Source organism: Brachyistius frenatus, unplaced genomic scaffold (assembly GCF_029030835.1).
Source record: "Brachyistius frenatus isolate BFR_SWC_R1_liver_20210118 unplaced genomic scaffold, ASM2903083v1 Contig_342, whole genome shotgun sequence".
Lineage (NCBI taxonomy): Eukaryota > Metazoa > Chordata > Actinopteri > Embiotocidae > Brachyistius > Brachyistius frenatus.
In genome coordinates this window covers 180,001-203,717 of record NW_027210941.1, presented here as the reverse complement: position 1 = coordinate 203,717, position 23,717 = coordinate 180,001, and the positions used below count along the sequence as shown (strand labels likewise).

At 44.8% G+C, this 23,717-nt stretch overlaps 2 protein-coding genes across 2 annotated transcripts in view; both read right to left on the bottom strand.

Annotated features, from left to right (window-relative positions):
* Positions 1-1,736, bottom strand: part of usp34 (ubiquitin specific peptidase 34) — an 84,953-nt gene extending 83,217 nt beyond the window's left edge. The window contains exon 1 of the mRNA XM_069723716.1: positions 1,396-1,736. Coding sequence (XP_069579817.1) covers positions 1,396-1,438 — 43 coding nt within the window. The 5' untranslated portion in view covers positions 1,439-1,736. The remainder of the gene's footprint in view (positions 1-1,395) is intronic.
* A 2,546-nt stretch (positions 1,737-4,282) lies between these two features.
* Positions 4,283-23,717, bottom strand: part of xpo1a (exportin 1 (CRM1 homolog, yeast) a) — a 23,393-nt gene continuing 3,958 nt past the window's right edge. The window contains exons 4-25 of the mRNA XM_069723710.1: positions 23,112-23,184; positions 22,964-23,025; positions 22,819-22,863; positions 22,544-22,725; positions 20,553-20,601; positions 20,347-20,466; positions 19,787-19,915; positions 16,730-16,888; positions 15,258-15,440; positions 14,983-15,121; positions 13,675-13,856; positions 12,559-12,715; positions 12,305-12,468; positions 12,084-12,218; positions 11,800-11,983; positions 10,180-10,286; positions 8,448-8,642; positions 7,763-7,931; positions 6,452-6,586; positions 6,188-6,347; positions 5,506-5,602; positions 4,283-5,207 (exon numbers count right to left, since the gene is read on the bottom strand). Coding sequence (XP_069579811.1) covers positions 5,061-5,207; positions 5,506-5,602; positions 6,188-6,347; positions 6,452-6,586; positions 7,763-7,931; positions 8,448-8,642; positions 10,180-10,286; positions 11,800-11,983; positions 12,084-12,218; positions 12,305-12,468; positions 12,559-12,715; positions 13,675-13,856; positions 14,983-15,121; positions 15,258-15,440; positions 16,730-16,888; positions 19,787-19,915; positions 20,347-20,466; positions 20,553-20,601; positions 22,544-22,725; positions 22,819-22,863; positions 22,964-23,025; positions 23,112-23,184 — 2,973 coding nt within the window. The 3' untranslated portion in view covers positions 4,283-5,060. The remainder of the gene's footprint in view (positions 5,208-5,505; positions 5,603-6,187; positions 6,348-6,451; positions 6,587-7,762; positions 7,932-8,447; positions 8,643-10,179; positions 10,287-11,799; positions 11,984-12,083; positions 12,219-12,304; positions 12,469-12,558; positions 12,716-13,674; positions 13,857-14,982; positions 15,122-15,257; positions 15,441-16,729; positions 16,889-19,786; positions 19,916-20,346; positions 20,467-20,552; positions 20,602-22,543; positions 22,726-22,818; positions 22,864-22,963; positions 23,026-23,111; positions 23,185-23,717) is intronic.

Here is a 23,717-nt window from a genome sequence, read left to right as displayed (position 1 = left end):
GACCATCAACGAGCAACACGACCATCAACGAGCAACACGAGCAACAAGACCATCAACGAGCAACACGAGCAACACGACCATCAACGAGCAACACGACCATCAACGAGCAACACGACCATCAACGAGCAACACGAGCAACACGACCATCAACGAGCAACACGAGCAACAAGACCATCAACGAGCAACACGACCATCAACGAGCAACACGAGCATCAACGAGCAACACGAGCATCAACGAGCAACACGAGCAACACGACCATCAACGAGCAACACGACCATCAACGAGCAACACCACCATCAACGAGCAACACGACCATCAAGAGCAACACGAGCAACACGAGCATCAACGAGCAACACGACCATCAACGAGCATCAACAAGCAACACGAGCATCAACGAGCAACACGAGCAACACGACCATCAACGAGCAACACGACCATCAACGAGCAACAAGAGCATCAACGAGCAACACGAGCAACACGACCATCAACGAGCAACAAGACCATCAACGAGCAACAAGAGCAACACGACCATCAACGAGCAACAAGAGCAACACGAGCATCAACGAGCAACAAGAGCAACACGAGCATCAACGAGCAACAAGAGCAACACGAGCATCAACGAGCATCAAGAGCAACACGACCATCGACGACGTGATATTTTTGCCCCAAACAATCTGCGCTCCGACCAGCCGTCCAGTGTGGACGGCAGCGGGTTACCGGTCCCCGTGCAGCGGGTTACCGGTCCCCGTGTAGCGGGTTACCGGACCCCGTGCAGCGGGTTACCGGACCCCGTGTAGCGGGTTACCGGTCCCCGTGCAGCGGGTTACCGGACCCCGTGTAGCGGGTTACCGGTCCCCGTGCAGCGGGTTACCGGTTACCGGGAGGTAAGAGGGCCATTTTGGACCGTGAATGTGACCGACACAACGGGAGGCGGCGGACAGCGAGCTGACAAACACGTCAAACAAAGTCCGGTCGGGTCCAGCTCCCGGTACCGTCCCGTGACGTGTTCCGGACAACATCAGCACTTCACCCGAAAAACCCGACACATGTCAATCAGCGTTTCCGTGTTCTGAGTGACGTGAAGACGGGTGACCGACTTGTTCCCGGTTCCGTGTTTGACAGACAGGCCCAAATATCACCGACACCGCCGGCAGAAACACGAAGCTCGACCGGCCGAACCGCTGCCGTGGTCCCCGGTTGTCCGGTGTGAGCGGTGACGGCGGGGCCCACCGGCCCACCGGACCACCGGACCACCGGCCTACCGGACCACCGGCCCACCGGACCACCGGACCACCGGCCCCAGCTCTGAGCAGCTAGCCGCCGAAGCTAACACGCGTCCACCGAGCAGAGCGGTGCTCCGGCAGCTCCTCCACCAACACACGGACTCCACCTACTTTCGTTGAGAACCTCCACCAGCTCGGCGCAGTTTTCACACATCGTTCATGAAGACGACCGAGAGGTCACACCATCGCTCCGGGAGCTGCCGCCGACCGGAGCTGCTTGTTTTGGGGGTAAAGAAAAGGCCCGCGGAGGGAGTTGTTGCTGAAGGTTATTCCTCCGAGTCACAGCGGAGGAGGCGGCGAGGCGGAGAACCGGACCCGCGTCCGAACCGAGAGCACGAACAGCAGGAGTTAGGAGGCGCGGGAAGGTGGAGGCGCAGTCATTCTCCAATCTGAGCGTTACTGGAGAGAAGAGACACAGCAGCCATGTTGAAAAAGGAGGGGAGGGGGGGCGCAGCATGTAGATCCTGTTCGGCTCTTTCCGCCGCGTCTCCTTCGTCCTTTCGTTTTCCTTCGGTTGTCTCGCGATATTCTACCAATGAAGTCACGTTTACATCCCTTTCCTCAAGGGCAAATAATTGTGGGCAAATGCAGTGAAAAAAACACCCTAAAGCTACTTTAGAGCAAAAATATGAACGTTAAGGTCAATACTAACACTTTTAATCTAGTCAAATTATATTATTTATAGTATTATTATAATGTCACACCAAAAATGGTAAATGGTCTGTAGTTATTTTTGTCACCGTACAGAGTTTGTGGTGATTGTTTAGACCTTAAATGCTGTCAGGAAATTGTGCGTGAACCATACACATATTACAATTTATATATTATACCTTTACAGTTTGGACAGATGTGCAGGTAAACTGCAACTCGGTGAGCGGAGCAAACAACCGCTGGTTACTTTTAAGATGTGGATTTGACACGAATGGAGAATTTAACAAGCTTTAAAAACACAACATATAATTCCAACCGTTTCAGCTTTTGAACATCTTTTAAAAAATCACAGTGTACTCAGTGTTGTTTTTTGTCCATCTAAACTTCTAAAGGCTTTCATTTGTATAAATGTTCAAATGATTATGTTGCACCAAAAAACAAAGATGAGAGAAAAGGTCCAAACATCTGAGCTGCTGTGAGGATGGGTATGAACGCATTTTGATTTTCATCTATACTTTTACCAGCCTGGTTCTTTATCAAACTTTTTTTGGTTCTTTTGAGACTTTATATTTTAGATGTGGCAAAATATTGTTTTTACAGCAGCAACAAAAATCACCATAAACTCAATAAGATCCCAGTAATAAATTAGTGAAACAGACATCAGTCATCTGAGCAGTCTGCGGTCGCTCTTCTCATGTTTCACTTCTAACAAACTCGTCTTACAAAAGTTATCAGGCCAATTTAAAATTCATTCTGTGATGCGAAGAGAAGTTGTTAAAAGCTTGAGTTTTACATTTGACACATTTCGCGGTTGTAACGTCGTCGTATATTCTTCAAACCTCCCGTCTACCTGACAGCTGTATGATTGACAGGTGTGCATCAGGCCTCGCCTGCCGACAGGCTGCCAGACGCAGAGACAAATGAGACTGAAGAAAGTCCCTGAAGTCTCAGAAGAGGTTGGAGACATTAGGAGATCTCCAGATGAAAAACTAAAAGAAAGTTCAGGCCTCTGGTCTCCTCAGTTCCCAAAGGTTTCCAGAGTGTTGTTAAAAGAAGAGTTGATGCAGCTCAGTGGTGAACATGATCCTGGAACAACTTAAAGAGACGTGTTGCTGCATCAGATTCACAATGAGAAGATATTTTCAACAAAACAAATGTTCTCTTTGGTCTATTTTCAATTAAATATGAGTTTGTGATTTACAAATCATCGTATCCTGTTTTCATTTTTACACAGCGTCCCAACATTTTGTTAAACAGGTTTGGAAATTGACTTCCACCGAATACATCTATGAAATGTGGGAAAGTTTGTCCAACAAAAAAAAAGCCTCGGTGAGCTGCAACCTAAACCGAACAGGAACGCTGCTATTTTGAAGTTATTGTGCAACTTCAGTGGTTTTCTTGCCTTTTATTTTGGTCAGTTTCAAGTCAAAGAAGAATGAAAACACAGCGAATAGTTTTGGGTGATCGTGACCTGATTCTATCTCAGACACATTAATCCTTCTGTAAAAGTCCAGGACGACAAGTTTGTTTACTGGAAACAGATTCTGGGCTGCAAGGAGAGAAGGATCATGGCTGTCAGATTTTAATTGTAGGATCTCGACATGCCCTGTAGCGCCGCACGGTGGAGACAGTAAGGGACAGAAAACAGAGGACACATCAGGTCCAGGCTGAAAACGCTCCGTCCAACAGGAACCTCCCTCCACCTCCGGTGAGCGATCAAATCCACGTCTCCACTGATTTAGTACTTGCTGATCTGTAACCTGAACGTGAGACGGAACCAAGTTCTACAAAAACACAAAATGCCTCTTGGATTCTTGCAGCTTTTTTAAAGGTTATTCCTTAAATAAAACATTCAGTTTTACAACTTTTCGATACTCAACGTGACTTAATACCTCCCGGTTTTGGAATCACTGACTTCAATGTACTTTTATGTGACGTGATGGTGAATTCCGAATATACCGAGCTGTGCTGTCGTCTGTGGAAGAAACAGACTCATACAGACCGTTTTGTAAAAATAACCAACTTTATATTCTCAGAGTACTAAGCTTTATAAACAGGATGATATGCACACAAAAGTCCTTCTTATCCAAAAGCAGAGCAACTGATGCACTCACTCACTCTCTCTCTCTCACTCAATCACTCACCTTCTCACTCTCACACTCACCTTCTCACCTTCTCACTCTCTCTCACCATCACTCACCCTCTCACTCACTCACACTCACCCTCACACCTTCTCACCCTCTCACTCACCTTCTCACTCTCACACTCACTCACTCACTCACCCTCTCACTCACTCACACTCACCCTCACACCTTCTCACACACTCACTCTCACTCACCTTCTCACTCTCTCACACTCACCTTCTCACACACTCACTCACCTTCTCACTCTCACACACACACTCTCACTCTCACACACACACTCACTCACTCTCTCACTCACTCTCTCACTCTCTCACTCACTCTCTCACACACTCACTCACTCACTCACTCTCTCAGTCAGTCTCTCACTCTCTCAGCAAAAGGAAAAACAGGAAACACGGACGAACCAACATGTGACAACAGGAAGCCAGGGAGCATCATACATGTCCCGCACAGTGCACGAGGTCCTTCTGAAAGCAGTCGTCCATCGGGTCACCACGGCAACCGTTTCCACATTATATATTATATATTAACATGGGGGGGACTGAGCACGGTGAGGAGGGGTTAAAAAAAAAATCACATTTAATTCTTTCCACTTCACGCAGGTGTAAAAGAATCTCGTGGCCAAACACAGTTTTAATAGCAAAGAGGAAACATAAGATGGCAAGTTGCACAAAACAAATTTGGTATAAAATATATTTGTAGAAAAACAAACCAAAACAGAGGCCGCACCAGCTGAGAGTTCAGGGGAGTGATTCTCTTTCATATTGACATGAATTTGGTCGATGTACAACCGAGTGGTCGGGTCCCGGGGCCCTGATTCTCCTTTCACTCACACACACACACACACACACACACACACACACACACACACACACACACACACGACGAGAAAACAACAAAGCGTCCTTGCTCTCCCTCTCTCCTTCTCTCTCTCTCTCTCCCTCTCGACCTTTGACCCCTCCAGAGTTGTCCTGAACAGCTTCAGTCACACATTTCCTCCGGCAGCTCGTGGGGGTTGAGGATTCCCGGCACGGACATCTGCAGCTTGTGTTTCTCGTCCTGGGCCTGGAGCAGCGCCGCCTCCCGCTCCTCCAGGAACAGGTCCGTGGTGTCCTCGCCGGCAAACTCCTGCAGGGCCACAAGCAGAGGTTCTGATCCAGGCTTCATGTTTTAACACCACCACCTTTTCTACTACGTTCATTATTATGCATTTAGAAAAGACATGGTCTTTAACATCATATCAACATTTTTGGGACCGAGCCCCGTGGCGACCATCGGAGGCGTCATCGTTGGTTTGTGAGCGTTATGATATATTTGGAGAAAACAAACCAAAACGGAGGCCGAACCAGCTGAGCGAGTTCAGGGGAGTGATTCTCCCTCTACGTCTGGGAACAGCAGGTGTCTGTCATTTCCTCAGATCACTCACCTTGATCTGGACCAGGAAGTCCCTCAGGTGCTCCTTAAAGGCGGGAATGTCCTGGTTGAGGCTGAACAGGCCGGTTACAAACACCTTCACCTGGGCGCTGGAGACAAGACATTCAATGAGCCTCAAAGCTGAACAACAGGCCAGAATACACAGTGGAAAAATGTCAAGACAGAATGTGATGATTTGCATATCATGTAAACCCATATTTAATTAAAAATAGTTTAATGGCTTTTTTTAACATGTGGTGGAACATCTGACAACTAACCAGGTTACCATGGCAACAGATCAGTAACATGATTGGGTATAAAAGATGATTTCAGAGAGGCAGAGTCTCTCAGCAGTGAAGATGGGGAGAGGTTCACCACTCTGAAACACTGTGTTGGAAAATAGTTCAACAATCTAACTTTTTAGAGACGTATTGCTGCCATCAAATTCAAAATGAGCAGATATTTTCAACAAAACAATAAATGTTCTCTTTGGTCTAATTTCAATTAAATGAGTTTGTGATTTTCGAATCATTGCATTGTTTTCATCTACATTTGTCACAGCAGAAACGGGGTTGTGTTGTGTTGCTTCGACTGAACCTTTGTGCTCATTAAAAAAAACTCCCACACAGATAGGCCCGACTCCCTGGACCCAAAGCCAGCTCAGAGGGGAGCTCGGCCTCCTGCACACGACTTACTCCTGCAGATGGGGGAAGGCCGTCTTCAGCAGGTTGGCGATGTACTCCTGGACGTGTGCCTGGTTGTTGGCCGGGCTGCCGGCGCTCAGGGCGACGCTCACCTTCCCCTCCTCCACCAGGTTAAACATGTAGGCCAAGATGGTGGCGTGCATGGTCAGACCTGGAGACGGGGCAGACGCCTGTCAGTTACTGTCAGCTCATGGAGAATGTCTGAGGACATAAATGTAGGAAGGTTGAAACGGGGAGACGACGCGTCCTCGGTACCTGCGGTGTGCGAGGTGTCGGTGACCACGGAGAAGATGTGCTGCAGGATGTCACAGAAGTAGGTCTGGTAGAAGCTCTGAGCTGCTGCTTCCTCTGCAGACAGGTTCTGCAGCAGAGTGTAGAGGATCTGGAGACCTGCAGAGGACCAGGGAGACGCCATCAGACCCACAGGACACCCACCAGCTTCAACAACTCACCCACTCACAGGACAGTTCAACAACACCACAGCAGCTGAACACTGGTTACTACTGGTTGGTTACTACTGGTTATTAATGGTTGGTTACTACTGGTTGGTTACTACTGGTTATTAATGGTTGGTTACTACTGGTTGGTTACTACTGGTTATTAATGGTTGGTTACTACTGGTTATTAATGGTTGGTTACTACTGGTTGGTTCCTACTGGTTATTAATGGCTGGTTACTATTGGTTGGTTCATACTGGTTGGTTACTACTGGTTATTAATGGTTGGTTACTACTGGTTACTATTGGTTGGTTACTACTGGTTGGTTACTACTGGTTATTAATGGTTGGTTACTACTGGTTACTATTGGTTGGTTACTACTGGTTATTAATGGTTGGTTACTGCTGGTTGGTTGCTACTGTTGGTTGCTACTGGTTGGTTACTACTGGTTGGTTGCTACTGTTGGTTGCTACTGGTTGGTTACTACTGGTTGGTTGCTACTGGTTGGTTGCTACTTGTTGCTACTGGTTGGTTACTACTGGTTGGTTGCTACTGGTTACTACTGGTTGGTTGCTACTGGTTATTACAGTTACTACTGGTTGTTACTGGTCACTACAGGTTATTACTGCTTACTACTGGTTACTCCCGTTACTGCTAGTTACTACTGGTTATTACTGGTTACTACTGGGTTTACTGCTTATTACTGGTGCAGGCGTCCTAAAAAAACTCATTTCCTGCAGTTCAGTGAAAACCTGTGTTACTATATAATCCATTCTTACTCGTATTTTATTAAACTGTTTTTCAGAAGACTTAATTTTTGAATTACAGATTTGTATTTAATTCCTAAAAATATCTTAATAGCAGATAAGTAACCTGTTTTTTTGTTTTTTAAAGAAAGATGTTTCTGAAAGTTCTAGCTGCAGAGGTCAGTGTCTTCGTTCTGTCTTGCTACGCTTCACAATTCAATCCGAGTGAATCTGAAATATTTACTAGCATATTAATATCTGCTATTTACAGCATATTTATCTGACGAGAATAGTTTGGCTGGCTGAAAAAAATAACAAACATAGCTCAACCACTTTGTGGGTTCTTAATATTTCTAGCGAGACGAGTTGATGCGACTTCAGACCTGTGTCGGCAACATTTCTCATGGTGTGCTTGAAGGCCCAGATGATGGAGTCCAGGATGAGTTTGAACTGGGCCGGGGCGATGGACAGGAAGGCCGGGAAGCACTGCGAGGTGGCGGCTTGAAGGAGGTAGAAGAAATGTGTTCTGTGTTCTGGGAACTCCTCAAAGTCCTGAGAGCAAAATAAAAGGAGAGTGGGTGGAGTTAAAGTCTCACCTCGTAACTGTATTTAATGTGCCAGAGAAAGGGCTCACTTACTGATGCTTATACTCGCTTTTTATCCGTGTGCGACACTTTTTGTGCACATAACTAGCTGAGAAAACCCCAAATATAGATCAAAACGTGCATCTCGATCAGGACCAGCGTGCTACAACTCCTATTAATGATTTATCGTTCATGTAATTCACACAAAAACAAAACAAAAAGAATATTTTTTCAGCATCTGTGCTTTTCGCCACTGAATGCATCTCCTGTCTGTGTCAGCGTATGTACTTGAGAGGCATCGTCATAGCAACCAAGCAGGGCAGCTGAATGTTTACATTGCTTCTCCGTCATGGCCGCCCTGATGTGGCCCTTTACAATGTTTTGTGCAGGACACTGGACACAGGATGAAACCTCAACACACTTTAAACTTTCCAATGTCTTCTGAGATGTTTCTACCTGATGAAGTGAAACGAGTCCAACAGACCTTGTTTATCATGTTCAAAGTGCACTCAAAGACGGCGTCGAAGATCTTGGGGATTTCGCCGGTGATGTGGGCCCCGAGCTTGTTGACGATGGTTGCCATGGTGCTGAGGACCTCGGGCTCACGGGCAGCCGCCACGTTCCTCTGGTAGTCGATGAGCACCGCCTCCAGCAACGGGGGCACAAAGTTCTCGCCCACCTGGAGCGCAGAACGAGGCACAAACACAGAGACTGTCGGCGAGTTTCAGTTCAATTTAAATATTTTACCCACAAGGCCACATTCCTACACAGTTTTATAACGTCTCTCACAAGTCACAATTTGACAGCTAATGAAAAATGTGTCAATTCAATTTTACGACTAACTTATACCTCTTCATTATGAATATTATGACAATTGTTTCTGAGGAAGCCCTGGGCAAGATTCAAAAAGTGTTATTAAAGTTTCACATTTGCTAGCAGCACTACAGCTGAGTGTTAACTAGAGGTGGTTGATCCTGGACAGCTGAGGAACGGAGGAGAATCAGCTGTAAACCTGTAGAGTACAGCGCCTCCTAGCCGAGCTTGTTTCTGTGTAAGCTGCAAACGTATGCCCGACAACCGGTATGTATCAGTATGATGACATTATGTCAACAAGTAGTGTTAATGTTTTCTATCGAATTGATAATCATACGGGCATCATTGTGAACAATATGATCAGGCACACCACCGGTCTTATCTGCTGAATGCAGGAGGCTTTGTGCAGCTTTGTAAAAATATAGTAAACAACCAGTAGCTCCTCCCCAGAGATCTGATTGGTCAACAGAACACTTGGAACAAATCATCATGACATCATCACTAGAAATATCCCTCCACCTCCTCAATGGAATATAGAATTAGAATAGAGTTTCATCTAATATGTAATATAATGTAGTTTCTACTTGTTATAGTTCTATTAAATGACCCGTTTGGTGAAGTCGGGTCTCTTTTGGTCGCTCCAAGCACCCGTACCGTAACACCACGGATAGTCACGCACTTACAGTCCTAGAGGAGGCTAGCTGGACCGGTTTGGTTTGAACACATGACACGGAGCTAAAATGTTAAAAACACATGAGTCCATGGATATCTTTGTTCTTCAGATATCTTTGTTCATCAGATATCTTTGTTCCTCAGATGTCTCTGTTCATCAGATATCTTTGTTCATCAGATATCTCTGTTCCTCAGATATCTTTGTTCATCAGATATCTTTGTTCATCAGATATCTTTGTTCATCAGATATCTTTGTTCCAACCAGACTGAGCTAGCTGATCAGTTTAGTGTTTCTATGTTCTGTATTTATTCAGTTGGAGACTAGAAATCCTCTCTGTTGCTAGGTGGTTGCTAAAGGTTGGACTACTTCCTGGAGTAGGAAACATTACATAAGTCTCCTGACTTCACTGATTGTTTTCCAGTTGTTAGTCATATCCCATTTGTTTCCATGGAAACGGAGTTCACGCCAACCAAAAAGTTTTATATTTTGAGTGGATTGTTCCACAATATGAACACGTAGATTAAATGTTTTAATTAGATGGTAACTTGTTGTATAATCACTATATTACACTCGAGGTTGTGCTTTAACGTGATTACTGGCACGACAGTGATGCAGTCAGGACCGAGGCGCTTGACGTTAAAACACACCCTCTCGTGTGATACTGCTTAAGTATTGTAAGTCACTCTAGACAGTGATTTGAATATAAACACACAAATAAAACCAGTCTCACCATCTGAGGGTCGTTGGAGCGACTGACCCATCCTGAGATCAGCTTCAGGGTTTCTCTCTTCACCGTCCTCATGCTCCTGATCAGAGGCTGCTTCGTCACCATCTCACCTGGACAGATGAGGACAAACACACCAGGTCTAAATGGCTGATGTCCACAAATAAACACATAAAAAGAAACCTTTTTTTTATATTTATTTTTGCCCCCATAATACAACAGATTATGATTTCAACTGCACAATATTTTGTCTGTGTCCCGTTATATCTCAGCGTTACCAGTTTTGAAGGTTGACATGAATACTGCGTAAATATGAAGGTCTACCTTATTATTATTATTATTATACTTATACTTCTTTTGGGACGCTGTGTAAAATGTAATAAAAACAAAATCAACAATTTCCAAAACATATCAACCGATATTTAAATAAGACTAAAGACAACATATCAAATGTTGAAACTCATTTTTTTATAAAACAATAAAATGTATATGTTCATTTTAAATCTGATGTCAGCAGCACGTCTCTATAAGTTGTTCCAGGATCATGTTCACCACTGAGCTGCATCAACTCTTCTTTTAACAACACTCTGGAAACGTTGGGGAACTGAGGAGACCAGTTTCTGGTGAAAAGTTGTCCCATTTTTGCCGGATATATGATTCTAGCTGCTCAACAGTTCAGGTCCTCCTTTGTTACATTTTATATTTTAATAATGCACCAAATATTTTAAATGGTTTAGTCATGGTTTCTTCTTTGGAGAGTTTTAACATCATTTGTGGACGCAGCGATGAACTGTGTTCACAGACGATGGTTTTCACAAGTGTTCCTGAGCCCATGCAGTGATTTCCACTCCAGAATAGTGTGTTTTTAATGCAGTGCTGCCTGAGGCCCCGAAGATCACCACCATCCAATATTGGTTTCCAGCCTTGTCCCTTGTGTTCAGAGATTTCTCCAGATTCTCTGAATCTTTTAATGATATTATGAACCGTAGACGATGAAATCCACTAATTCTTTGTAGTTTTACGTTGAGGAACATTATTCTTAGATTGTTGAACTATTTTCCAACACAGTGTTTCAGAGTGGTGAACCTCTCACCATCTTCACTGCTGAGAGACTCTTCCTCTCTGAAATCATCTTTTATACCCAATCATGTTACTGATCTGTTGCCATGGTAACCTGGTTAGTTGTCAGATGTTCCAGCAGATATCCTTTATTTTTTTACCTTAACACAACTTTCCAGTCTTTTTTTGCTGCCGTCTCAACTTTTTTGCTTTGCTGCCATCAAATCCAAAATGAGCAGATATTTATCATAAAACAATACATTTCCCCCATTTTAATATTTGATATGTTGTCTTTGGTCTAATTTCAATAAAATATGTTTGAGATCTACAAATCACTGCATTCTGTTTATATTTACATTTTACACGGCATCCCAACTGTTTTGTAAATGAGTGTATTTATATTTCCATGCAGCGATGATGTATGCCTGATGGTACCTACACTGGGCTCATGATTTGTATCATTCCTTTCATCCTAAAACAAGAACTCAACCCAGGATATTTCTCAGTTTTAAATTTAAGATCTGGAGACAAGTTTCATTCACAGAAACAGAGTGAGCAGAAGCTGACCGTTGGTCTGGACGGCTGAGGAGATGTTTTCACTGAGACATTTGTAGACGTTGAGCATGTCCAGGTAGATCCGTCCCAGCTGGACCACGAAGGGATGACCGACGGCTTTACAGGCTCTGACGTTTGTCTTGAGGATGCTGCCCAGCTGACGTACCGTCTCTGCATCCTTCAGGATGTCCACGTTCTGCAGCGCAAAGTCCACGTTACAGATTGAGCAGCACACAACGAGAACGTAGGAGGGCGTCGACATCAGCGAGCCATCGTGTCTCCGCCCCTCCTCTTACCTTGGTGGCCTGCTGGATGATGCTGTCCCACACCTGATTCGGCAGCAGCATATACTTCTCTATCAAAAGCTCCTGAACTGCCTGGTCTGTTTGGGCTCCGATCATGTAGCCCACCGCCTCGTAAAACGTGTGCACCTGCAGACAGAGGAGATTTAATCTGGTTCACCACATCATCTTACTGCCGTTTGACAGAAAAAGTCAAGAGACAGGACGGGTCTTACCTGCTGAGGCTGGAGGTCACAGATGATGGTATTGATGTTGTTGAGGATCTCGTCAATGAAGGGCATCACCTCTCCCACCTGAACCTGGACAAAATGACGCCGGCACTTCTGGGCGATCTTGATGAAGGTGTCGCAGGCCATGTCCTGCACGCCGTCGTGGGTCTCTGAGGCAAAGAACAATCCAACCGAGTCATCTTCACCAAGTCGCAGCGGTCGGATGAGTGTGGAAGATTTGGTCTGTTCACATTTCTCACCGTGCATAAACTCAAACAGCTTGTTGACGACGGTTTTGAGGAACTTCCAGTGAGCTCTGAGGAAGCGAGGATACTGGCCCACTATGTACATGATGTTGGACGCTATTATGGCCTTGTTGTCTTTTCCTCTTTTCTGCTCACACAAGCCGAGCAGGTCCTGTGATGTAACACATGTACAGTGAAAGTTGTTCATAGTTCAGCACACACACTGACGTGTTAGTAAAAGGCTGCTGTTAAATCAGTCTTTCCATTAAATCACCATCTTGCGATTGCAATAATTAACGGTAATTCAAGCAAACTCTGCAATATTTGCGGGAGCTTACATTGATTTTCCCGCAAAAAACGTCATCATCAGAATCTGAGCTGAAAGTATTAAAACATAAAGTAAATCTTTTCAAACTAAACTCTCTTTATTACCAACAATAACTCCTCATTTCAACCAGAAAGTCTCTGCTCCTGTTTTCATCTCCAAATAAAACTCTGTTCACCGGAGAAACAGGAACCAGAGGAGAAACAGGAAGTGACGGGGTTTGTGGGAAACGTGTTCTTCACATTAAAATGATGATTAAATGTTTGTGATCAAAGGAAGTGATTCCATATTACTGGATGTTAAATGAGTTTTCTCCACACGTCCAGTTGTCAGAGACGTCTCTTTGTTTGTTTCATCCAGCAGGTCTATGTGTTGAATGAACATGAATTAAACAGCATCTAAAGCTCTTATTTTGACAGCTGATGTCGTCCTTGTTTCTATATTCCAGTCACAGACGGTCTGTTCTGGAAACATACGCAGCTTTTAGGACCTTTTAGGAACTTTTATCTCCCCAGTACTCTAAGTTCAATAAATACATTAAAAAAGATCAAAACTCAAATATTTCTGATGTGCAGTAGGATTATTATCACAGAAAGTGATTACACATTTATCACTTTATCAGGAGGTGATTAAAAGAATCTAATGTTTCTTTCTCAATTTGCAATTTTCCACAAAAAACTCACTTAAAACTCCACAAATTACATCGACATTTTTGAGAAAATTCACCACAAAATCAAACACTTCAAAAGCACTCGTGGAGGGGCCGAGTGATGCTGATGTAATACAACAGTGTTGGTGTGTCCCACCTTGATGACAGTCACCAGAAACCTCTTCTCGTCCTCTTCATGCATCGCACCACTGATGGAGCCGATGGCCCAGCAGAGCATGTTCAGGTTCCTCCAAGACCACTCGGTGCCGTTCACCTGGTTGTGGAGCTTCTCCGTCATGATGCGTTCAGTGTCAGCATAGTCCAGATGTGTAAGATACACTACACAGGGGGAGAGCACCGGGTCAGTTCATGAACAAATACAGCCAACCAGAACAGTAACCTGGAACCCACTTCTTCTTTTTCCGTGACAAGATGCCAACACAAACCCAGAAATGACCACAAATGGTTTTGGTTGTCGTACGGAAACTAGGTGATCAAATATCCATCCTTCCTTTCTGGCAGCATTCACTCTAATGTAAAGATAAAACAATAATGCAGCAAAATAACTGGAAAGAGTGAAATATTCAAATGACAACAGCCTGATGGATACGAGGGCGGATCAATACGTTCAGACGGCTGGTCGTGTTCACGGAGCAGGAAGATGAAACCCTGATGAGGAAGTGGTACAAACTTCATCTCTTCATCGTCATCAGTTCTGTCTGTGTGTGTGTGTGTGTGTGTGTGTGTGTGTGTGTGTGTGTGTGTGTGTTCTGGTGTCTCTGGGATGTTTCACACCTGAAACTTAATCAGAGCGAACATCAAAGTTTGAGAAACATTTCTGTGGAACAGAGACGTCTCAGGAAGACCAACCTGGTGAGGAGCTACGATTGTGTTGTTGTGGAGAGAAACACGTGTTTTCGTCGTGTTGGAGAACCCTGTTGCCATGGTGACACAGTTTGGGTCATTAGAAGTGACCGTGTGTCCTCAGACCCTCAGAAGGTCCAGCAGAGCTCTGTGGTTTCACTCCGACCCTCAAAGAAAACCTGCTGGTTCTCCTGATGTCTTCTTCCAGAGTTGGACGGAGACGTCCTGAACGTCTCTAAGGACACGTCTCCAGGATGGTGTCTTCGTGGTCTCAGACCTCCTGAAGCATCATCAGAGTCTCCGTTGATGATTTCCAGAGTTTGATACTAAACCTGACGTGAAGCTTCTGGTCATGTTCACGGAGAAATCAGAACCAGAACTCTGAACCAACACCAGAACTCAGGAAGAGATGATGAAGAGATGAAATCTGTAGTGACTCATCAGGTTTAACTTCCTGCTCCGGTCACGTCACCCTCATCAGAATAAACATGGAGGTTCATAGAGACACGATGAGTTGATATGGGAGAAAAGGGGAGGGCAGTCAAAAACGTACTGCCATAACAACCTGAAAAGGGACCAACAGGGATCTTTAGAAACCTACCAAGAGTCTCCCTCATGTTTTTGTAGAGGTTGATGGCGTCTGTGTCCTTCATGAACTCCCTGACCACTTCTCCCTGGTCGTTCTCCACCACCAGCACCTCCTCCGGTTTGGCCATCCGGCTCACCATCAGCAAACGCACCTGCAGAAGGAGAAGAGGGATGAGTGGGATGGATGGGGACGTCTGCAGCCGCCAGCGGACCCACCAGGGAACACGCTGAGGGTTTCACCTTTTGGGAATACAACTAGCGTGTGTGTGTGCGTGATGGCGACCGTACCTGGGAGAGTACAGGCAGGTACAGGTGTCTCCGCGGCGGGACGTCCGACAGCAGCGGGGTGCTGGAGGTGGAGAAGGGACTCTCCCTGTAGAGCTCTGCTGCCAGGTGGTTCCAGTACTCCAGACAGATCTTAAAGATCTCCGTCTCCTCCACCTCTGACACCAGCAGCATGAAGTGCAGAGCCTGGACACAGGACACACGGCACCGTCAGCATTGTCTTCTCTGCATCCGCGTGATCGTGAGGTTTGTTTCATTCACACCGAGCACAGCGACAACGTTGTGTGAACATGACAGTATGTTGACAATCAATACCAACAGATATGGTGCTGTACATTCACCCTAAAAAAAAAAGCCAGGAATTGTTGTCATTCATTTCTGTAGTATCTGTAAAACGTGTCATTGCACAAGACATTCATTTAATAGTTTAGAATAAAGAAAAGTGCCTTTTAAAGGTGCAGCATTGCAAAGTGTGAGAGAGCTTCATGTGTAAGATGTTAGAGCCTCAGACTGGATATAAAAGAGTTCGTAGCTTCAGGTCTGCAAAAGGGTTCCGATCCAGAAGTGTCTTCAGCTGCAATACCAGCGAGTGCCACTAGAGGTCGGCTCCAAAAAGCCTCCGGCTCCATAGACTCCCATTCAACTTCTGTCATCAAATCCAAAGTGAATAAAATGTGTCCATCAGTTATCTCGGTGTTGTTAGCTAAAGTCACTCCTTCTTATTAGTTTTCTGGAGGTCCATCTGAAAATAATCCCTCATTCATTAGAAAAGAAGATTCAAGAAGACCTGTTTTGGGGGGCGTGTCTGTTTGATTGACAGGCCTGTGGTGCAGTCAGGTTACAGCTATCGGTGGGCGGGACGTAGTATCGTCAGGTTTCCAATCAGATCCACAAACCTTGTGGAGGACCAGCCTGGAGCCACATGACCATACCAATCTCTGTAGGTGCCCTGTTGGCCTGTGTGCATGTGTGTGCATGCGTGTGTGCAAGATTGTATTTTGTATTTTTTTCAACCAACATTATTTGTTTTGTATACTACACGTGCTGCTGTAGTTTTGACCTGTTTCTGTGTAAAGTTTGCCAGAAACATCGTTGGCTCAGTTTCCCAGTTAATCTCCCTCTCTGTCTGAACGAAGCAGAAATCTCTGAACAGACTGTTGCTTTACTGACGTCATCCTCCTGAAACAAGCATCCGTCTGTCCTTGTGTAAGTGGACGACGCCAAAGCAAAGGTGGCCCTTCCCTCCATAATTGCTTTCAAACGGATGTCATAGCAAAGGAATGATCAGGACACCACGGAAACGGAAAAAACAGAGAGGCAGGGAAAGCAGTCACGGGAGAAGAGAAAGTTTTCTTTCTGTCCAACAGAGAAAATGACTCAAAGCTGAGAGCGGTGGATTTGTTCATGAAGTTTACCTTCTACAACAAAGCCCGGTTAGTCCGGTGAGGACATCTCGTCCTCCTTGCGTCTCCTACCTCCATCAGTGTCTCTCGCAGGTTGGGTCTTTTCTCAATCAGCTGTCCGTGTTCCTTGAGGAAGGTGCAGAGGAACAGGCTCAGGTTCTGGATGAAGTTCTGCTCGTCGTCCTTCCCGTTGGAATAGGCCACTCTGATGTTAGTGTTCAAAGGCAGCATCTGACCGGACGACAAAACAGGATTTTAAAAGCTTTATTCTGTTTGGTTTATTTGGTCTTTTGGCAAAATATCAGTAAGAATATCTTGTATCAAGATTTTTGTCAAAACACCTTTTCCAAAAAAGTTGGGACGCCGTGTAAAATGTAAATAGAAACACAATGCAATGATTTGCAAATCTCATAAACCAACATTTAATTGAAAATAGACCAAAGACAACGTATTCAATGTTGAAATGGTTAAATTTTATGGTTTTATGAAATGTGCTTATTTTGAATTTGATGGCAGCAACACGTCTCAAAAAGTTGGGACAGGGTCAACAAAAGACTGGAAAGTTGGTGGAACATCTGACTACTAATGAGGTTACCATGGCAACAGATCAGTAACATGATTGGATATAAAAGATGATTTCAGAGAGACAGAGTCTCTCAGCAGTGAAGATGGGGAGAGGTTCACCACTCTGAAACACTGTGTTGGAAAATAGTTCAACAATCTAAGAATAATGTTCCTCAACGTAAAACTACAAAGAATTAGTGGATTTCATCGCCTACGGTTCATAATATCATTAAAAGATTCAGAGAATCTGGAGAAATCTCTGAACACAAGGGACAAGGCTGGAAACCAATATTGGATGGTGGTGATCTTCGGGCCCTCAGGCAGCACTGCATTAAAAACACACTATTCTGGAGTGGAAATCACTGCATGGGCTCAGGAACACTTGTGAAAACCATCGTCTGTGAACACAGTTCATCGCTGCGTCCACAAATGATGTTAAAACTCTCCAAAGAAGAAACCAGATAGAAACATGATCCAGAAACACCGCCGCCTTCTCTGGACCGAGATCATTGAAGATGGACTGAGGTGAAGTGGACAACTGTCCTGAGCTCTGATGGATCACAATCTGAGATTCTGTTTGGAAATCATTGCATTGTTTTTATTTATATTTTACAGTGTCCCAACTTTTTGGGAAACAGGTTTGTATCACTTGACCATTCACAATCATTTCATCTTCTGGCTAAATGACTTTTCATTGGTGACACGTCAGAAAAACAGAAAGAGCTTTAAAGCGTCACTAACAGCTCCATAAAACATCCTCCACTTATTACAATCAGCGACTGCTGCTGACCTCCAGCTGGTGGTTCAGATATCACTGAGTGAATGAAGATTAGGATTTATTTCATGGCAGTTGATCTGTTACTGAAGAGACCCAAAAATGTTGAGTTGCTGCTTGACATCTTCCCATTCAGTCTTTAAGCTTTTTTTCCTGATTTTATTTTCTGCACGTTGTCTTGTTTCTTTCTCATTTTTCTTCGTTAAACACAGTTTATTTATAGTAGAGAGGAGATGCTCTCTACCAGATTTATCTGCTGGCTAATTTCCATCTGGAGTCTCTAATATACACTATATCTGAAAATAATGTATTTTAAAAATGTATTGTAAAAAATACAAATAAAGTCTCATGTTGGGTTGCTTCCTTGCTTGGTATAACATGCTTTGTCAGCCTGCTCAGTATGACTGACATCATGGTGATAATCTTGACATTATTACATGTTTCATTCAGAGTGAAGGTTACAGACTCCTCAGAGCATTAATGCATCACTTCTCTTTACTGGAGCCTCAGGAGGTGTAAAAGCATCTCCAGTGGTGTTAGCAACCACATCCGTGTCCTCTGATTCAGGCTATCCAGTGAAGGGGAGTGGGTCAGGTTCCCTCTGTGCTGTCCTCTCCAACCAAAGTAGGAACATACCTTCCTATGTGTTCTTTGGAGGATCTACAGTTTCCCAGCAGCTGTAAACGATCTCAGACCGTCAGAACTGCTAAAATCACACGTTCACTCAGATGTGTTATGTCCATTTTTAATAACAGTGAACAAAAGTAAACTGCTTGCTGTGCTTGACTGTCTGGTGTGTGTGTGTGTGTGTGTGTGTGTGTGTGTGTGTGTGTGTGTGTGTGTACAGCAACAGAAAGAATAACTGAAAGTTTGTACTGCCTGCAGACCTTGTGAAGAAGGAATCTTTGTGCCAAGAGAAGGTTTGCAGAAAAGTGTTGAAGTGTGCAATAGTAGAGTGGACATCCATACGAAGGTCAATCAATACGATCAGACGACAGATCGAGCACAGAGAGCAGGAAGTTAAACCTGATGAGTCACTACAGATTTCATCTCTTCATCATCTCTTCCTGAGTTCTGGTGTTGGTTCAGAGTTCTGGTTCTGATTTCTCCGTGAACATGACCAGAAGCTTCACGTCAGGTTTAGTATCAAACTCTGGAAATCATCAACGGAGACTCTGATGATGCTTCAGGAGGTCTGAGACCACGAAGACACCATCCTGGAGACGTGTCCTTAGAGACGTTCAGGACGTCTCCGTCCAACTCTGGAAGAAGACATCAGGAGAACCAGCAGGTTTTCTTTGAGGGTCGGAGTGAAACCACAGAGCTCTGCTGGACCTTCTGAGGGTCTGAGGACACACGGTCACTTCTAATGACCCAAACTGTGTCACCATGGCAACAGGGTTCTCCAACACGACGAAAACACGTGTTTCTCTCCACAACAACACAATCGTAGCTCCTCACCAGGTTGGTCTTCCTGAGACGTCTCTGTTCCACAGAAATGTTTCTCAAACTTTGATGTTCGCTCTGATTAAGTTTCAGGTGTGAAACATCCCAGAGACACCAGAACACACACACACACACACACACACACACACACACACACACACACACACACACACACACACACACGTGTAACTCAGGAACTGATGACGATGAGATGAAGTTTGGGTTTAATCTTCCTGCTCCGTGAACACGACGTAATGATCCCGTCAGTGTGTCGTGTCATCATGTGATCATGTCATCATGTGATCATGCTGCTGACTGAGCAGAGTGACGGTGTGAAGGTTTACCTGTTTGAGCTGGCACATGGTGAGGGTGAACAGGTTGACGAACTGCTCCTCGTACTGGTTGACGCTCACTCCGGCAATTTCTGTCAGACATTTCAGGGTCACGTTGCGAAACATGGGCACATTCAAGAACTGGAAGAGAAACAAAGCAAGTCAGGACAGCGTTGAACCAGCAGCTTTCCACGGCGCGACTTCCTGCTTGTTACAGAGAGTTACTGGAAACTGTATCTGTCGAACCTGAAAACATCCACGAGGACATACAATCAATCAGATGGTAAAACTGGCACTAATAACGCTGGCGCTTCAATCCCTCGTCCTACCGACCACATGACCACATGACCACAGTCTCTGGGGGAAGTTTTCATGTCAGAGGAACACCAGGATGAAATCTCATCAACCTCCAAAACATTCATGCATTTCTTCTTTGTACGGAAAGACTGATCATATTTACAACTTTCACTGTCCATCATGTCTTTTGGTCTTCGTGTACTGGGTACTTTCCAACAGATGCTTCAGTCTATCGTTTGAACTTTTTATTTACTGAATGATATCAGCTGTTTTACCTTGTACACCAGCGTGCTGATGAGTTTGGTCTCGAAGATGTAACCTAAAGGAATCCAGTTGAGGAAGCGGAGGAGAGTCTCCAGCGTGGCGTGGACCAGCGGGGCATTCTGGGAGTTTTCCTACGCAGAAGAACAAGTTACATGTGAAATAAAATGTGGTATTTATGAGACAAAGCCAGATGCTGAAAATGTTTGCCGTTTCTTACCATCACAAACTGGCACAGCTGGAATATTTGGGAGAACTCGTTGCACATGCTAAAAGACAAAGTCATGCGTTAGACGAGATGTTAACCAGATCTATCGTCCAACTAAACGTCCTCAGTTTCACTTTCAGGTGACACTCAAATATTGATTTCGCTGTTGGAGGACGAGATGGATTTCTGGCTTGTAAAGATTTATGGTCGTGATTTCATGCAGTTGGAGCACTTTTACAATTTTATTTCCCACGAAGCTCCAGATAAAAACTATCTGGATCGTACAGCGGTGGGTTGATCCAATATTAGTGGAGGATCATTTTACATGTTGAGATTCTCAAAACTAAACTTGTTCTACTCGTGTTCCAGGCGTTCTACTCGTGTTCTACTCGTGTTCCAGGCGTTCTACTCGTGTTCCAGGCGTTCTACTCGTGTTCCGGATGTCGTTCTACTCGTGTTCCGGATGTCGTTCCGGATGTCGTTCTTGTGTTCCGGATGTCGTTCTTGTGTTCCGGATGTCGTACTTGTGTTCCGGATGTCGTACTTGTGTTCCGGATGTCGTACTTGTGTTCCGGATGTCGTTCTTGTGTTCCGGATGTCGTTCTTGTGTTCCGGATGTCGTTCTTGTGTTCCGGATGTCGTACTTGTGTTCCGGATGTCGTACTTGTGTTCCGGATGTCGTACTTGTGTTCCGGATGTCGTACTTGTGTTCCGGATGTCGTTCTTGTGTTCCGGATGTCGTTCTTGTGTTCCGGATGTCGTACTTGTGTTCCGGATGTCGTTCTTGTGTTCCGGATGTCGTTCTTGTGTTCCGGATGTCGTACTTGTGTTCCGGATGTCGTTCTTGTGTTCCGGATGTCGTACTTGTGTTCCGGATGTCGTACTTGTGTTCCGGATGTCGTTCCGGATGTCGTTCTTGTGTTCCGGATGTCGTTCTTGTGTTCCGGATGTCGTTCTTGTGTTCCGGATGTCGTTCTTGTGTTCCGGATGTCGTTCTTGTGTTCCGGATGTCGTACTTGTGTTCCGGATGTCGTTCTTGTGTTCCGGATGTCGTACTTGTGTTCCGGATGTCGTTCTTGTGTTCCGGATGTCGTACTTGTGTTCCGGATGTCGTACTTGTGTTCCGGATGTCGTACTTGTGTTCCGGATGTCGTACTTGTGTTCCGGATGTCGTTCTTGTGTTCCGGATGTCGTACTTGTGTTCCGGATGTCGTACTTGTGTTCCGGATGTCGTACTTGTGTTCCGGATGTCGTTCTTGTGTTCCGGATGTCGTACTTGTGTTCCGGATGTCGTTCCGGATGTCGTTCTTGTGTTCCGGATGTCGTTCTTGTGTTCCGGATGTCGTACTTGTGTTCCGGATGTCGTACTTGTGTTCCGGATGTCGTTCTTGTGTTCCGGATGTCGTACTTGTGTTCCGGATGTCGTTCTTGTGTTCCGGATGTCGTTCTTGTGTTCCGGATGTCGTTCTTGTGTTCCTGATGTCGTTCTTGTGTTCCTGATGTTGTTCTTGTGTACTAACTCTCTACTCTGAGTACATCAGTGTGTTCTCTCTGTCAGTACAGAACCATCAGAACACTACAAGTTCCAGGATGAATCACTCAAAACGCTCCAAACAAGAAGTGTGAAACACTTTCCACCCTAAACGGTCGCCATCTTGGCTCCGTAGAGGAAGGGGCAGGGCCACCGACGTAAAGGATTTTCAAATTAAAGGCGTCTGAGGAAGCTGCAGCTGTTCCTGAACACAAGGTCTTCCTTCATTTCACATAAACATGTATTTTTGTCCCTTCATAGGAAAGAATTTGGGTGCCTCTGTTTTAGACTGACAATAATCGTAATTTTTGCATTTAGCCATTTTACATATTTCAGTGCTCAGATGTGTTCGTTGAATGTGATTTTTCTGCAAAAGTAGAGGACAGAACCGACAACTAAACAGCCTTCGTCAAAATATACCAATTCCTCTTCACTTTATCGAAGTTACAATGCGTCATATTTTCTGAGTTACCTGTCTTTGAGGTGCTTGGCCTTCACTTGGGTCATCTGGCCACTGGAGAAGTCGAAGACCTCCTCGCTGAGCAGTTTGAGGATGATCATGTTGTTCTGACAAAGGCTCTCACTGGTCCGACTTGCACCCACGATATCGCTGATGAAGGTGGGCCAGTGCTTCGGCCACTCCTGCTTCAGGATCTGAGCCAGAACCACAGAAGAAGAGCTCCGTGTCATCACCTCAATCAGGCTTTGTTCTTGTACCGTACATCAGAAATTAAAATGTTTATTTACCTGTACGAGGATCATGTTCAGTTTTGAAATGTACACTCCGTCTTTCTGCAACCAAACATAAAAGCAGTGGCTTCGTCATCATACAGGACAGAAGCCGTTAACGTGTGAACGTAGAAGCTCAGCAGCTTACATACATGTCACTCACCTCCATGTTGGCAGGATCAGAGGACGTCTTGATAATCAACCCGACAACATACTTTTTGATTCCTAAAAACAGGTTTTTTTTAGTAAGTGACACACCTGACAAAGAAAACATCCTGATAATGTGGTTGATGTCATCAGATTGATTTTACCTTCACACTGATTTCTCGGGAGAATCTTCCAACGTGTTTTGATCACCACCTCCAGAATCTGCAGCGCATAATACTGAGAGAGGGACGGAGAGTTTAGATCTCGAAAAACAGATATAGAATTACAAATATTGCCCTAATCACAATAAACTACTAGAATTACCACCGCGTATTTTTATTAGAGAAATATGTCTGACATGTAAAGTGGTCCAGGTTTTTTTTTTGACAATGTCAACTAATAACTCTATGCAGCATATATTTGATCATAACGTGAGACAGAAACGATTTAAGGCTTTTAAGACGCCATGGATTCAGTTTTTGTTGCAACCAGCCACGTTCAGTGACGACGCACCCTCGTCTGCCTCTGATTGGCTGGTCATTGCTGCCTGCGTTGGTTTGGATAGATGGCCACGCCCCTCTCCGGGGGAAAACATTGACATTGCGTTGCATTGACAGCAACGGAGAATCGGAGGAAGTTGAGGCTTTTCTCCAAACCGCTGCTGTAAACTAACCAGTTTAAATAATAACTGAAGAGTTGATGTGGAGTTAGTTTCACCAACAATGTGAAAAACTCGTATCTCCGATTTGTTTCCCTGTCGTGTCCTAATA